At 45.7% G+C, this 13,706-nt stretch overlaps 1 protein-coding gene across 1 annotated transcript; it reads right to left on the reverse strand.

Moving 5' to 3' along the window:
• Positions 1-48: 48 nt before the first annotated feature.
• Positions 49-9,309, reverse strand: lrrc2 (leucine rich repeat containing 2). The gene is made up of 10 exons (XM_060065570.1): positions 9,153-9,309; positions 7,021-7,159; positions 4,918-5,042; positions 4,579-4,634; positions 4,017-4,173; positions 3,412-3,545; positions 2,807-2,952; positions 2,156-2,308; positions 983-1,143; positions 49-482 (listed from the first exon to the last, which is right to left on the reverse strand). The coding sequence occupies exons 2-10, from the start codon at positions 7,152-7,154 to the stop codon at positions 433-435; spliced, it is 1,116 nt and encodes a 371-aa protein (XP_059921553.1). The 5' UTR covers positions 7,155-7,159; positions 9,153-9,309; the 3' UTR covers positions 49-432.
• Positions 9,310-13,706: the final 4,397 nt, after the last annotated feature.

Here is a 13,706-nt window from a genome sequence, read left to right on the forward strand (position 1 = left end):
GCCACCTAAACATAACCAGGTCGGGCAGGTGGAGAAAGATTCACAGTATTTTGTATAGCAGTTTAATGTATACATGTATATCAATGCAAAGCTTAGGAACAATTGTGTAACATTAAAAAAGGAAATGTTTCATATCGGGAATAAAATACAGAGCAGGTGTGGTCAAATCACACAAACATCAGTGAAAACGACAGTCTACAACTTCAGACATTTTTGTTCATTTGTAAAAAAAAAAAGATAAAATACATAACTACATTCAGCCCTATTTTACATTCAGCTTAATATATGAATTTGAATGAATAAAGTATGATGCGACTAAACAAACCATACTGGATCATTACTCTACTTTTTCATTTGTTGTATCATATTATATGCCCGTTCATAATGAATGAACTGGCAGGAGGGTGCCATGGAGACGAACGTATCACTTGCTCACAGCAGGCAGGAGATGGACACCTTTGTGGTGGAATAGGGCACGGTTTCTGAGGAGAGGTCAAATGTTAAACTGATGAAACAACGCCCATATATAAAGGTTTTCCCCCCTTATATAAAAGGGGAAATCAATAGATAGATAGCTATCCTGTCTGTCACTAGATAGATAGCTATCCTCTATCAATAGATAGCGCCACAGCATGCCAAGCACCAACGGCAATTTGATATTTGAAAAGACTGACGAATAGAGCCCAAAACCGCCCCCCTAACCGCTCTGCTCCCTCCCTGTGTCTCCCCGCAAGTGAGAAGGGTTGCGTTCACGTCCCAGTGGGGGAGCTATGATAACGCTGTGAGTGACTTGAGTTTCTGGAGGGGATCGAATTGTGTTGTTGTCGTGTGTGTGTGTGTGTGTGTGTGTGTGTGTGTGTGTGTGTGTGTGTGTGTGTGTGTGTGTGTGTGTGTGTGTGTGTGTGTGGGCGAATGCCAGTGTGCGCGCGCGTGCGTGGTGCGTGCGTGGTGCGTGCGTGCGTGTGTGTGTGTGCGCGTTTACCTCTATCCTTCAGTGACTCCATGTAGGCCTGCAGAAACTCTTTCTCTGAACCATCTTTCCTCGTCCCCTCCTCCCAGCTCCTCCTCTTCCCCTTCTTCCTCTCCTCTTCCTCTTTCTTCTTCCTCGCCTCAGTCCCTGGATTGTCATACAGACGGACAAACCTAGGGGGGGGTGTAAACAACATCTTCATCATCCGTTTAGTGTTTTATTTATTATAATTACATAATCATCACCATCACCACCAGCATCATCATCATCATCACCATCACCAACATCACCATCACCATCACCAACATCACCATCATCACCATCACCATCATCACCATCACCATCACCACCACCACCACCATGACGATCATGACCATCACCATCACCACCATCACCACCATCACTATCCCCATCACCACCATCACCAACACCACCATCACCATCACCACCACCACCACCACCATCATCCCCATCACCATCACCACCATCACCATCACCATCCCCATCCCCAACACCACCATCACCATCACCATCACCACCATCACCATCACCATCCCCATCCCCAACACCACCATCACCATCACCATCACCATCACCATCCCCAACACCACCATCACCATCACCATCACCATCACCACCATCACCATCACCATCACCATCACCATCACCACCATCACCATCACCATCACCATCACCATCACCATCACCATCACCATCACCATCACCACCATCACCATCACCATCACCACCACCACCACCACCATCATCCCCATCACCATCACCACCATCACCATCACCATCCCCATCCCCAACACCACCATCACCATCACCAACACCACCATCACCATCACCACCACCATCATCCCCATCACCATCACCACCATCACCATCACCATCACCATCACCATCCCCATCCCCAACACCACCATCACCATCACCATCACCATCACCATCACCATCACCATCACCATCACCATCACCATCACCAACACCACCATCACCATCACCATCACCACCATCACCATCACCATCACCACCACCACCACCACCATCATCCCCATCACCATCACCACCATCACCATCACCATCCCCATCCCCAACACCACCATCACCATCACCAACACCACCATCACCATCACCATCACCACCACCACCATCATCACCATCCCCATCCCCATCACCTACTTGATGTCCGGGTTCGAGCAGAGGTGAGTGGGGATGCAGTTGAGTTCGTCGCCGCTGACGACGATGACGTTGAGGCTGGAGATGTTGGAGAGGCAGTGAGGGAGGTATGACAGGCGGTTCTTGTGGATGAACAGCGAGCGAAGCTGCTCCAACCTACACACACGGACGCACGGGCACACACACACCCATACACAAACACACACATGGGCACACAATGGCCAACATACACACATACATACACACACACACACACACACACACACACACACACACACACACACACACACACACACACACACACACACACACACACACACACACACACACACACACACACACACACAGGTAAAAGATCAGATCTTCTAATCTGGCTATGCATTATTTTGTTATTTGATAAACTGATTATTCTGTTGTTCATCATGATTACACATGCCATATATTCCTCCTAGGGGTTAGTATTGGATGGTTATCATACAAAGACAGTGTGAAATGGATCGTATTTCGTCCATTTTAATTGTGGAGGTTGGGGTATGTGTGTGTGTGTGTGTGTGTGTGTGTGTGTGTGTGTGTGTGTGTGTGTGTGTGTGTGTGTGTGTGTGTGTGTGTGTGTGTGTGTGTGTGTGTGTGTGTGTGTGTGTGTGTGTACTGCACCTGTCTGTGTCCTCAGGGAGGTCTGTCAGCAGGTTGTTACTCATGTCGAGGGCCTGCAGGCCGCTCATCCTGAGCACGCAGATGGGCACCGTGGGGAACTTGTTCTCCGCAAGGTCCAGGTGAACCAGCTTCTTCAGACTGCTCAGCTGGACAGGAAATAGACTGTCTCAAAACTGCAGGATGATCATTCCATAGTCATTCAGTACATGTCTAAGCTGAGTACAGATCCGTCCTATATGGCCCTTTAATATATATATTGCACATATATTGACTTTCAATGGGGAGCTGGCAATAAGGAAAGGGATGGAATGATTGGTCATGCATTTTTTTCCGTAATCGTCACATACAGAAGCAGATGAAGTCAACCACAGCCGATAATCCCACAGTGCATTTCAGTAGCTAATGGTTAGCTATTTCAAGTCTTACAAATGACAAATAATATCTTAAATCTCAGTATATATATACAGTACCTTTAGATAATCAGAACAGTGGTATTCTCTCTCTCTCTCTCTCTCTCTCTCTCTCTCTCTCTCTCTCTCTCTCTCTCTCTCTCTCTCTCTCTCTCTCTCTCTCTCTCTCTCTCTCTCTCTCTCTCTCTCTCTCACCACAAAGGGCAGCTGGGCCAGGTAGTTTCCAGTGAGCTCCAGTCTCTCCAGGTTTTCACAGCCCCCCAGTTCCGGAGGGATTTTGGTTAGGCGGTTATAGTTAGCATTTAGCTCCTTTAGCATGGGCAGCTTCCCTAGGGAGAGACATGAAAGAGGCAGTGGGCCAGCAAGCAGACCTCGCAAACAAGATCAGAGATCAGGGGGACCGAAGTGACTTGTAGTCTCTGCTCTCTGCTGATGACATTATTGTTCATGAGCATATTAATGCTCATGACAGAACAATAATAGCAAGGAGAGAGAATATAAATAAAATAAGTCCCCAATAAGCTTCAAGACAGTCCCTAAAACAACTTATTTAAGATGACCCTCTGCCAGCACTGAAAAGCAGCCTGTTAGTGAGGGGGAAGCAGGAAACCCCAAAGACAGAGCATCGCGAGGGCCCCAGCGGGTGTTGACGCAATGTGATCACTGCCCAGTGCTCTGAGTGTCAAAGTGAGGAAATTCAATGAAGCGCGGGCAAACGGCGGGAGTAACTATTACTCTCTTAAGGATACCAAACGCCTCGTCATCTAATTAGTGACGCGCATGAAGGTCGACAGACAGACCTATCTCTGGGGGCAGCTCGCTGAGGGCGTTCTTGGGCAGCTGCAGGTTGGTGAGCTGGCTGAATACGAACAGGAAGTCTGGCAGGCGGCTGATCCTGGTAGAGCGCACATGCCACTCCTTCAGGTAGGACATCCACTGCAGCTCGCTTGGGAACTCCTGACGGACGGACACATAGACAGGCAGACAGACTGAGGAAGGTCAGTGGACAGACAGGCGGAGGGACACCGATCTGACGTCGAGGCAGTCGTACATGGTTAACCTCTAGAATACTGTGGAGACTTACAATTGATTGATGACCATAATCTATGAATGATAATGATCCATACTCAAAATCTGATTTGAAACATTTTTTGTCCAGTGAATAACCATACATCGTCGTATTGCTGCATCTGTAATGATTAATACATTATATTGCAGTACATTACAGTACATTACAGTACATAAGGTCACAGACTTGTAGGACCACTTTAAGCTCTGGGTAAAGAAAAGCTCAGAAAGATGTTTGGACCTGAACCATCATGGTGTCAATTGGACACACTCGAGTGATGGGTCCGATGGTACCTTCCACTGTTCTCCTTCCAGCCTGAGAACCAGTCTGTCCTGTTCACCCTCGGCGCCTGGATACAGGAAGGGAGACATAGACAAACAGACAGACAGACAGACAGGTGGATGACAGATAGAAAGGGGAAGAGAAAGACTGACAGACAGGTGAATGACAGACAAACAGGTGAAGAGACGGACAGATAGACAGACAGGTGCATGACAGACAGAACGAGGAAGAGAAGACAAACAAGTGAATGACAGACAGACAGATAAAGAGACTGACAGACGGGTAAAGAGACCGTCAGACAGGTAAAGACACAGACAGGTAAAGACACGGACAGACAGTGTGTAGTGTACCAGCGAGCTGTGGGTCTGTGCTGTCGTCCAGGAGCACGTCTCTGTCGAGGTAACGATGCAGAACATCCACCTCTCCGCCCCGCAGACTCTTACAGTGCACGCGGTACTGCCACTGCTGGTTGATCCTACACACACACACACACAGAAACACACACACACACACACACACACACGCACACAAACACACACACACAGAAGCAAACACATACGTACATACATTAGTGTATGCACGCACACACACACACACACACACACACACACACACACACACACACACACACAGATCCGCGTAAACACACACACACACCAGCGCATTCACACACACACAAACATGTGAGTGAGCGGGCACAACCTATAGCACACACCAGTGTGAGCACACAAGCACACACACACACACACACACAAACAAACAAGCTCACGCACACAACACACACACAAACATGTGAGTGAGCGCGCACACACACACACACACACACACACACACACACACACACACACACACACACACACACACACACACGCACACGCAAACAGTTATTGCCATCCAACACAACAGACACATTCCCCTATGATGTGTCCCTGCATGTGTTTATAGGTCATTACGGATGTGTGGGTGTCAGAGGAATGTCCTGCTCCGGTCCAAGTGTACGACACGCTATTAGCAGTCACAGCATGACCCAGACATCTCCCAGCAGCCCTCAGGCTACCGTATTAATAGCTCGGTGTGTGTTCATATCAGTTCAGAAAGAAATGTCAGAAGTCATTGACATAATCTTAAAAAAAACAACAACACAAAAACTAGGGTTGAACAGTTGTTAGGGTGACCCTTTTGGGCTGGTTTGCACGGTTACCTCGCAGCAAGAAGGTTGTTGGTTACAATGCCGGGGGGAGGGGACTTTTCTATTTGGAATTTGTATGTTCCCCTGTGTTCACATGGGTTTCTGTACTGTGGGGTGGGAGTAGGTCCTAGGGTAGTTGGTGCAGCTCCTTGTGCTGTAGGTGATGGGTTAAATGCAGAGTCCTCCATTTCCTTCGGGATAAATATAAAGTGAATAAAAAAATCCCCCTCTCTGCCCCCTCCCTCCCTACATTGCTCTGCAATTTAATTGCATTGCATTGTTCACGCACCTTTAATTCACCGGCCAGATGAAGTAGGCTAACTGAACCAATCAGGGAAGAGGTTGTTCAGAAAGGAGCCAGGAGCTATATTATCCCAAATGAGCTCATACAGAGGAAGGTGCGGAGTCAGAACCTTCTCCTCACCGATAGCCGACCAATGGCTATGGCTTTTCTATCTTCAAAATAGGCTCAGTGGGGCACAGGGCTCCGCTAAGGAATCAGCTTGAGAGAAGTGGGCCTCTCTTGGATGGGGGTCAATTTGTGGCTCTGCGGTGAGTCTGATGACACCCCACAAGGTCCCTTCCAAAGAGCTTCAGCTAAACAAGAAGTGGGTGGGGCTGGGAAAGGTCAACCAACCAATCATCATCAACCTTTGACAAACCCCTTAGGATAATTGTTCGGTGGTGTCACACAATCTATGGGAAGCAATGCAACTTGTGTAATACCCTACAACTTTTTGGTTGATGACAGGTTAATCCCTTCTTACATCACCCGTAACCGTAACCAACCTAGCCACTAATTTGGTGCAAATCCGTGCTCCCCTTTTGAGATATTCAGATATTCAAAAACATAACTTCCCTGCCAGAAGGACAGTAGTATCAAATCAGACTCCAGTTCCAGCTCCTGAATGCTCTTTATAGCATTAGTAAACAAACAAGTGGCACAGTTAGTCAAAGCAGCCAGGCGTATCTGATCAGCCTATCTATTAGGTATTTGTTTAAAGCAAAGCGATCCATGCCCTCTGGCTCAGGAGGATTAGAACCCTACACTGGCGCTCAATCTGCAGCATCCTCATGGTCCTGCCCTGGAGGCTGATACACATGGCTCGACTTTGGTGACCAGGACATCTGAAGATAAATCCACGAGTACTGTGTATGCTCAAGTTCAGTGACCTAGGCAGACAAGTTAGGGCCTGTGTATGGCAGACATGTTGGGGTCCGAGTTAAGGCAGACATGTTGGGGCCTATGTATCTGTAGACCTACTTGACCAGAGCACTCTTCTCCACTCTCTCCTTCTCCTTCTTCTGTCTCTGTTTGTACTTCCGGGTTCGTACCTCCCAGAGACTGCGGAGAGAGCCCAGGTCGTAGACGGGCACCCCAAGCCTCTCCAAACGCATCCTTACTGCAGTGGAGAAATATTGAGCCGTAGCCACATCCTTTAACACCGCTATCAGCCTGTTTTAATAGTAGGACTTTGTTTAGATGGTTCATGGTCTCATGGTTATCATGCATTCAGATCGATAGCAAAGACCTTCCGCCAAGCAAATACATGAGAATCACCGGACAATCACAGCACAGTTTGGAATAACTTCATACTCGAGGCTGTACTTCCTTTGGTCTTCAGAAATACCCCTTGCTAAGTATGAAGTGGATCGGATGAAAGGTTTTTTAGGTAATTAAAGCACATATATCCAAAAACATTCATACAGAACTTCTCTAATTATAGTAAGATGTTGTTATATGTTCTGTTGTAAATGCTGTTCCTTTTGATACTTTGTGTTAAGTTCTTTAAAGGGGACATATTATACCAAAAGGTGTGAGCATGATTAGCCTTACTAGCCGTTTCGAAAATCTGCCCCATATGACATCACTAGTGGGCGTGTCCACCTAGATCTGTGCTGGATAGAGGAGCAACGTATACTTCAGCCAACTGGGTAGGCTGGTAGACTGATCTATCCAGCACAGATCTAGGTGGACACTCCCACTAGTGATATCATATGGGGCCGATTTTCGAAACGGCTTGTAAGGCTAATCACACTCAAACCTGGTGGTATAATATGTCCCCTTTAATAATAGTAACATGTTCAAAGCAGGATTTCTACTTTGAAGGACCAATATGCGATGTTTCTATAAAGTAATTAAATCAGAATTGGGAAATCACTCCATAATCCTATAATAATTCAGCAGCTATCTCTCAATCCGAGGATTCTGCAATAAAAGGTTTTCATTGATTCTATTCTAAGAAATGTTTCAACAGGCGGAATGTCTCCAAACCGTGCCGGATGGCCCTTTGAATTATATTGGTAAAATACAGTATAGATATCAATACCTTTTAAACAGCTGACTGAAAAATGAAGGGAATATACCGAAATTAAACTACTTAAACTAAATATTAAACTATTTTCTTATTTTTATTTATGAATCCAATCTACGCGTCTAGACAGAGATAGTTGGAAACCATGAGAAGTTAAGAATACTGTAAATAAATAAGACAATTTGTCCATTGTATAGCTTGCAGCTTTCAAAATCTATTTGAACTTGAAAGCTTCATATTATCGCATGTGGTTTACAATTCCTGGTTGGTTTCTTTGTTGTTTCCTTGTGATGCCTTAGTTTATAGGTATGTATCGACTGTGAAAACAAACTTCCTCTGTGAACAAATAATCTGAATAACTCACTTTTGGTTCATCGATATCATCCCATTTCAGAATAGAAACCATTGTAATTGTCTATTTCAGTAATGGAAACACATTAATGCATCTTGAAAGTGTGGACATCTTTTCAGAAAAGCCAAACTCTCTGTCTATGTGGTCCTCTTCATACCCCACTACCACCCCCCCCTGGTCCTTAGCACCTCCTCATACACCCCCCCCCCCTCCCCCCCACCGGTCCTCCTCTTCATACCCCACTACCACCCCCCCCTGGTCCTTAGCACCTCCTCATACACCCCCCCCCTCCCCCCCACCGGTCCTCCTCTTCATACACCACTTCCCACCCCCACCGCGGTCCTCAGCACCTCCTCATACCCCATTCCCATTAACCTCCAGGGCACCAATACCTCTTCATACCCCACACCTCCTGGGCATTAGCACCCCGAGGGCATCAGCTCCTCTTTCTGGGGCCCCCAGTTGACAACATCCTCTCCATTTCTAGGCCCCGATTAGAGGCCACTGAAATAGGTTCTAGTAGTAGTAGTACGAGCCGTTTGTATATGCACTGGTAATATTTATTCGATACGTAACAAGAACAACTGGAAAACTACTAAAATAACGTAACAAAAAAGATTGAACTCATTCAACTCACACCAGTGGCAGAAAACCTTCAGATTCCAGATAGAATCTGTTGCATTGAGAGGGTTTAGTCCTACTTGGGTTAGTCAGTCAGCTAGATCTTACCTGCAAATCCAAAATCAACTGAGGAGGTCGTTCTAGTGCTTTCAGTCAGCGTTCACTAACTTGTTTATTGGAAACGTGGAGTTATGAGTCCTGCGTCGGAGTGTGTTGGGGTATTTCAGTGACCTACCGTGCTATTTTTACCCAGATGACATGTGACCCCTTGGGGTGTCTCTGTTGTGTGTGCATGTGAGACAGTAGCAATATACCCTGGGGACTATAAAGATGATCCTCCCCACACACACACACACACACACACACACACACACACACACACACACACACACACACACACACACACACACACACACACACACACACACACACACACACCCTCGCATCAACCGTTATGTTAGATGTGATGTTTACTTGTGGTTGCCTCTGAGTACGACAACTGTCCACTACTGCTAGAAACCGTAGTTGATAATTGTCCAATTTATTTAAAAAACTAAAAATAGAAACCAATATAACAGTTCCAGTGGATGGTGGGTAGAGTCATCACCGCTGAGTGATGACTATACATAGACCTCTGACGAATAAGTCCCGCCTTCGAGGCTCCTGGTTCCATCGGTCAAATGTCTATGGGAAATAACATGGGTTTTTTGAATGATCGTACATAACAAACTCTGTAGGTGGCGAAGACGTAAAAGCTGCTCACGTTTTGAGCTTCACACTTTTTCCATCTAGATTCCACTTGGGGTTTGGATTGTCGTGCCGTTAAAGAAGCAAACAATTATAAATGATAGACCCATTGTTAATACAGCTCATCGATTGTAGTGAAACATGTTGTCCACATGGAAGCAGTGCAGATCAACTCCTGCCGGCAGCTCTGCGAAACCGCGGATCTTCGCACAGCTGCACGCTCTCTCCCACCACATCAAGTTAACGTGTCCAGACGGGGGCAGTATAGCGTTTCTGACTCCAATGCTAGGCATCATGAATCAGTGATAAAATCCAGAAACACTATCCTGAGGAGTGTGCGCCATTCAAAATGTATAACTACAGTGTTTAGATTTAGACGGGGGCATTCGTTTTATTGTTGTAGGCCTACTGGCAGGCTGTCGATCAGAAGATTGACAGCCTGCTCGACCAGTCAGTGTTTTGTTGATGCAAACGCCGTAGAGAGGTCAAGTTGGTCTTTTACTGGTGGTGGTCACTATAATGTGTCTACTACTGGTGGTCACTATAATACGTGTATGGAACTGTCTGGTCTGTGGCAACCCCTCTTCTTGAGTGAACCGCCTCCTCCCCAAACAGGACACGAAATAGCTTGGAAAACCTAATGTTACGTATTTTAAGAATCTAAGCTACCCACACATAGGCCCAATGAAGTAGGACCAAACATATAAGCCGTAAATACCATACATAGCCACAAGGGGAGCAAGACCTTACTGAAGGCTGTAATAAATACTTTAGCCACAGAAGGCAGCACCACAGACCAGGCGAGAAAGCCGAGCCATATCTCACATCGGCTCCCCCCACTACTTCCGGACCGCGCTGTTCAGACCATAAAAGCCTACAGATCGAACATTATCGTCAGAAACTCCCGGTAGCTCTTGGACAGGGGTTAGGTCTATTGATCAGCTAGGAGTCGCTCAGCACGTGTTTAGAATACATCTTCAATCTCTCTTTGCTTCAGAGTATCAGTTTACCATACCGAAAATACTTTATACAAATAAAGTCTCTTTAAAGCTATTCCTTTGGATTCGATCACTTCCCTTGAAGAACTCTGCACTAAAAAAGGCATTTTTATTCTACCCAAACATAAAGTCCTTCACGAAATAACCAAAAATCTGGGAGGAATCGACAGTCCAATCCCTCCAGGTCGAGTCGAGTCGAGTCCCGTCAGCCGGGAGGACCGGTCTCTCCGCACCCTTGCCGCATGCCTGGGAGAGCCCCGAAGGAGTGGAGCAGGCTATTTAAGCCCTGCTTCTCCACCTGCTCCTCAGGTGCTCTGCATCTAGTTAATTGGCCCCGGCTCCAATGCCCTGAATAGTGCCATCTGAGGGTAGACTGCTTCCAGGGGCTCTTGGCCGGATCCGGGTTGCCACAGGTCACTATAATGTGTTCACTACTGTTCACTATAATGCGTACTGGTCACTATAACACACAGGGATGCGGATCTTCTCATACTGTACATGCTGACAGAAGTGTGGCGACAAGCAGCTTCTTATACTGTGGTCACTGTTAATATTGTTCTGTATTATGTATGTATTACAGTTTTTGCCAATTGCTTGAACACTATAGACACATGCTTAGACCAAAGTAACACAACTTGAAGTTTTTGTTACTATACCTTAAACACATGTAACCATATCTTAAACAAAAGCGCTGCTTTGCACTTTAGTTGCAATTGTGCAACACACTTGGTCCTTTCTGCAACACACTTGCTCCTGCACACTACACACTATTTCATACATAAGACACTTAGTTCAACAATGAAATCTTAGCATACCATTGGGAAAACACATCTATTCAAAATAAAACACATTGGGTAATTGAAAATACTAATAGATACACTCCTGAAATCACTTACTTACAAAACTGAACACCAATTAGCCAGCTACAAAAAGGCCAAAGGGCAATTGTGCATGTCCTGGGGCAGCGCAGGGGAAATATATCATTGTGTGCCGCCATAAGCCTTTGAGGTTTACTGCGACATCATGCAAAAATAGGTCCCTACAATACCTAACAAATCATCACATTTCTAGATGCACTTCATGATGCTGCTGAACAGGACAGTTCAGAGCAGCCCAGGTTTGTTGTTGTCTGGGATAATGTTTGTTCTATCAGGCTGTTTTGGTCCGGAACTGGTTCACAAACCATAAACAATTTGAAGTCGTATACTTGCCCCCTTACTCGCCATTTCTATACCCTATAGAAGATTTTTTTTCGGCTTGGAAACGGCGCGCAAATGACCGCCAACCACATGCTCGCATGCCTCTTCTGCAGGCAGTGGAACAGGCCTGCGGAGACATTGAGGTAAGGTCAATCCATGGATGGATTTGGGAGACAAGGCGAGGATCCATAAGCCCACCCACCCACAATTGCTTTGTTTTTCTGTATTAACATAGCGTATCATGATGCTGCTGAACAGTATCAGAGCAGCCCAGGTTTGTTGTTGTCTTGGATAATGTTCGTTTCCATCGGGCTGTTTTGGTCCGGAACTGGTACACGAACCATAAACAATTTGAAGTCGTAAACTCGCCGTTTCTAAAACCTATTGAAGGTTTTTTTTTGGCTCAAAGATGGCGTGCTTATGACCGCCAACCACATGCCCGCATACCTCTTCTGCAGGCAATGGAACATGCAGAGACATTGAGGTAAGGTCAATCCATGGATGGATTTGGCACACAAGGCGAGGATCCATAAGCCCACCCACCCACAATTGCCTTGTTTTCCTGTGTTTACAGTACAGTACAGTACAGTTTACAGTCATGTATTTTTGGTTTATTTTTGCTTAAACTGAATTTACTGCACTGTAAAGAACAGTACTGCAATGTACAGTATTGATTATTTGATTTTTTGGTTGTTGTAAAAATGCGCCTTCGGAGGAACTGAATAAAAACAGTGACTATGGAAGACTGCAACGTTTTTACATAAAGTAGACTAGTGTGCTGCTGCTGATCTGAAAGTGTATTCATGTGATACAATTTGACATAGATGTGAATGGTATATTTCTCAGTGTTGTGTCATATTTGCTTGTGTGTTGAGTTCTGACACAATGAGCCAAGTTTTGCAAAACGTGTTCAAGCAATGGGCAAAAACTGTACAGTAAGAACATGGGCACTTCAAATTCGTTTTAATCACTTGTGTATTATTACTGGTATGTTTTTTATATACTTTTCCATGCGGCAGACACGACTGTCCTGGAAAAAATGTCCTTTGGGACAATATAGTCTGTCTTATATCGTCTCCTCACCCTGCATGCCCCTAGGGTGCTATGAATGGATGTTGGCTTCACTGTGTGCGTGTGTGTGTGTGTGTGTGTGTGTGTGTGTGTGTGTGTGTGTGTGTGTGTGTGTGTGTGTGTGTGTGTGTGTGTGTGTGTGTGTGTGTGTGTGTGTGTGTAGTAGTAGTGTATGTGGCTTATGGTATGGGGTATCCATTGCTCTGAGTTATGATTGGCCTGAATGATGAGTGATGTCATGGCTGGGTTCGAGATGGGGGATATGATATTTTGACATTTTAATTCTCAGAGGACGTGAAAGTATGATATCCAACCAAGTTAGAAACACACATGCACGCACAAAAATCCCTGCCTCGCAGAATATGTGTGCGTATTAACACAGGCAATTTGACCCAAGCAACTCGCACCCACCACCTACTTACCAATGATGTCATTTTCAATTCACACTGTGTGTGTGTTTGTGTGTGTGCGTGTGTCTGAAAGTGTAATCGGTGCGTGTTTGTGTGTATGTGTGTGTGTGTGTGTGTGTGTGTGTGTGTGTGTGTGTATGTGTGTGTGTATTGAGTAAGGGGATACCAAAAAGGAAAAGGAGGATGTACTAACTTTTATTTTTACAAAGCATGGATCATTCTTTTTTCTCTCTCTCT

This window comes from Gadus macrocephalus, chromosome 11 (genome assembly GCF_031168955.1).
Source record: "Gadus macrocephalus chromosome 11, ASM3116895v1".
NCBI lineage: Eukaryota > Metazoa > Chordata > Actinopteri > Gadiformes > Gadidae > Gadus > Gadus macrocephalus.